Raw genomic sequence first — 2,601 nt, forward strand, 5'->3', positions numbered from 1 at the left:
ACTTCTATACTTTTCAACCAACTATCTGTTAAAACATATAAGCAAGGTAATGGAGGGGGGAAAACTTGAAAAATGAAGAAAAGACAAATAAAAAACTTGATCTTAGAAAGTTACTTAAGTGAAGGGAAAAATCAAGATAAAAACTCAGAAGACAACAATACCAAAATAGAATAAGACAACAACACCAAAATAGGTATTATGTGAAGCCTTAAAAGAAAGTATGAAAGGGTGTCAAGCCCTAAAAGAACTTTTGGAGAACCTTGAAAAAAGTTTAAAAGAGAGAGAGAGAGAGAGAGAGAGAGAGAGAGAGAGAGAGAGAGAGAGAGAGAGAGAGAGAGAGAGAGAGAGAATGAACAGAAAGGAGGAAAAGAGGGAAGGAAAAGGAGAAAGAAAAGGAAATCCTTCCAACCCAAATGGTAGCTATGGGAAAATAGACAGATATATGGCTGCTAATTTCTAAATTGGATGGTGGCTATTGACATTACAAAAGAATTATTTCTTTTATGGTAGAATCAAATAAAATAATATATGGTTAGTTAGCAGTTCATCTGGAAAAGATCTGGGTTTTTTAATGGGCAACAATTGCCATAAGAGTCAATAATGTGTAAGAAAATGAGTATGATTTTGTGCTACATGAAAAGTCATAAGTATGTTCAGAACAAAAAAGATGATAGCTCCAAATGTCTTCTGCCCTGATTAGTAAAGTACTATATTGAATTTGAGGGACCACATTTTAAGGGAGCATCTTCTATAACAAATAACACTTTTTCAAGACAAAAACATGTAAAAAATCCCAGCTATCAGATGAATAGTTTTAAAAAGTTCAAATACATATGCAATGTGCAATACCTATGAACCTCTTGCTTTGATGAAGGTATAGAATTGAGTTATCCTCTTGGATCTTCATTTGAATCATGCTTGATCTTTATAATTTTATATTCACTTTTGATTTTTATATGTGTGGTTTTTCTTTCCATTTACACTGTTAGTTATTGTTTTCTTGGTTCTATTTACTTATCTCTTTCTGTGCTTCTCTGCATTCATTTCACACATCATTTTTTATGGAGTAGTAATATGCCATAACATGCATGTACAACAATTTGTTTAGCCAATGGGTATCTATCATTTCCAGTTCTTTTGTATCACAAAAAGTAGTGCTGTAAATATTTTGATGTATATGAGCACTTTCTTCTTGGAGTAATGGAGTTTTCTGGTTCAAAGGAATATAGACATTTTAGTCACTTAACTTGCATAATTTCAAATTGGTTTCCAAAATAGTTGCACTACTTCACAGCTCCACCAGTATATATTAGTATGCTTATCATTCCAAAATCACTCCAATATTAACTATCGCCATTTTTTGGGTAAGCTTGGCCAATTTGCGGGGTAAGAGGTAAAATGTCAGGGTTGTTTTGGTTTTTATTTCTCTTATTAGTGATTTGGAACATTCTTTCATGTAGTTGTGAATCCTTTTTTTGAGAATTGCTCATATCTTTTAACCATTTATCTATTACATGTACCTTTATTGATTGTTTATCTAAGTTGAATACCAAACCATTATCAGAGAAATTTGATACAAAGATTTTCCCCTATTTGACCATTTCTTTCTCTGGATGCATTAATGTTTGTGCCTGCCTGCCTGCCTACCTTTAAACTATCCACGACTATGACCCAAGCCCTATTCTGTGTCTTAACCATAAATTTTTAGGCCTAGTAAACAAAATCTTTCATATTTAGACAGAATACACACCAGTATATGAAAGGATGACTAAAGAAAGCAAATGGTAATAATATAGTTAGCATTCATATAGTGCTTTATGGTTTGCAAAATTCTGCATAAGTTACTTTATCAGTATCAGATCTTCCTAACAATCCAGTGAAGTTGATAGAAGCTTCTCATATTCTTGCTCTCTCTCCCTTTCTCAGTCTCTCTTTTTCTTGGTCTCTCTCATTCTGTCTCTCTCTCCCCCTCTCTCTGTCACACACACACACACACACACACACACACACACACACACACACACACACACACACACACACACACACACCCTTCTCTTTATGCTGAATGTTCTCTTCGTGACTAATTTCTATACTAAATGCTTTGCTAAAATGACTTAGTCTGATGGTCAAGTCTGATGTTCTCCTTGAACGAGTTTGTTGAGATTATGGCTGCCTGCCAGGCAGGTTTGTGGCCATTGTCAAGAGTGAGTCTTCTCATGAGACTGTGCTCTTATCTGATCTTTTTTACAGAAACCCAAAGGCCGCCCTACTTTTGCTGAATTGACTCAGGCACTCTCAGACATAGCAGAGACTGGGTGACCTGAGATGGAACATCAAAGCCCCTGACCTCAGTACCCTGCTTGCTGAACTGCCAAGAAAGGGAATTCCGTTTTTGGTCATTGATAATGACCTTCTTTAGAAAGTTGCTGATGATGGATGATTCTTGTACACTGAGAAGATGTATTAAGCTTCTCATTTATTTTATATCTTTGATCAACAGTTTTTTCTCTATCAAATTGTCATCATAAGCATGTGATAATGAACACGTGGGACCAAGCTTCTTTGTAGGAAGCAGAGGGAGCTCTGGCAATCTATCAAAAA

The 2,601-nt window shown here is 35.3% G+C and overlaps 1 protein-coding gene across 1 annotated transcript in view; it reads left to right on the forward strand.

The window, feature by feature from the left end:
- Window positions 1-2,319, forward strand: part of TXK (TXK tyrosine kinase) — a 33,490-nt gene extending 31,171 nt beyond the window's left edge. The window contains exon 14 of the mRNA XM_044680338.1: window positions 2,251-2,319. Within this exon, the coding sequence (XP_044536273.1) occupies window positions 2,251-2,319 (69 nt within the window). The remainder of the gene's footprint in view (window positions 1-2,250) is intronic.
- The last annotated feature ends 282 nt before the right edge of the window (window positions 2,320-2,601 follow it).

Source organism: Gracilinanus agilis, chromosome 6 (genome assembly GCF_016433145.1).
Source record: "Gracilinanus agilis isolate LMUSP501 chromosome 6, AgileGrace, whole genome shotgun sequence".
NCBI lineage: Eukaryota > Metazoa > Chordata > Mammalia > Didelphimorphia > Didelphidae > Gracilinanus > Gracilinanus agilis.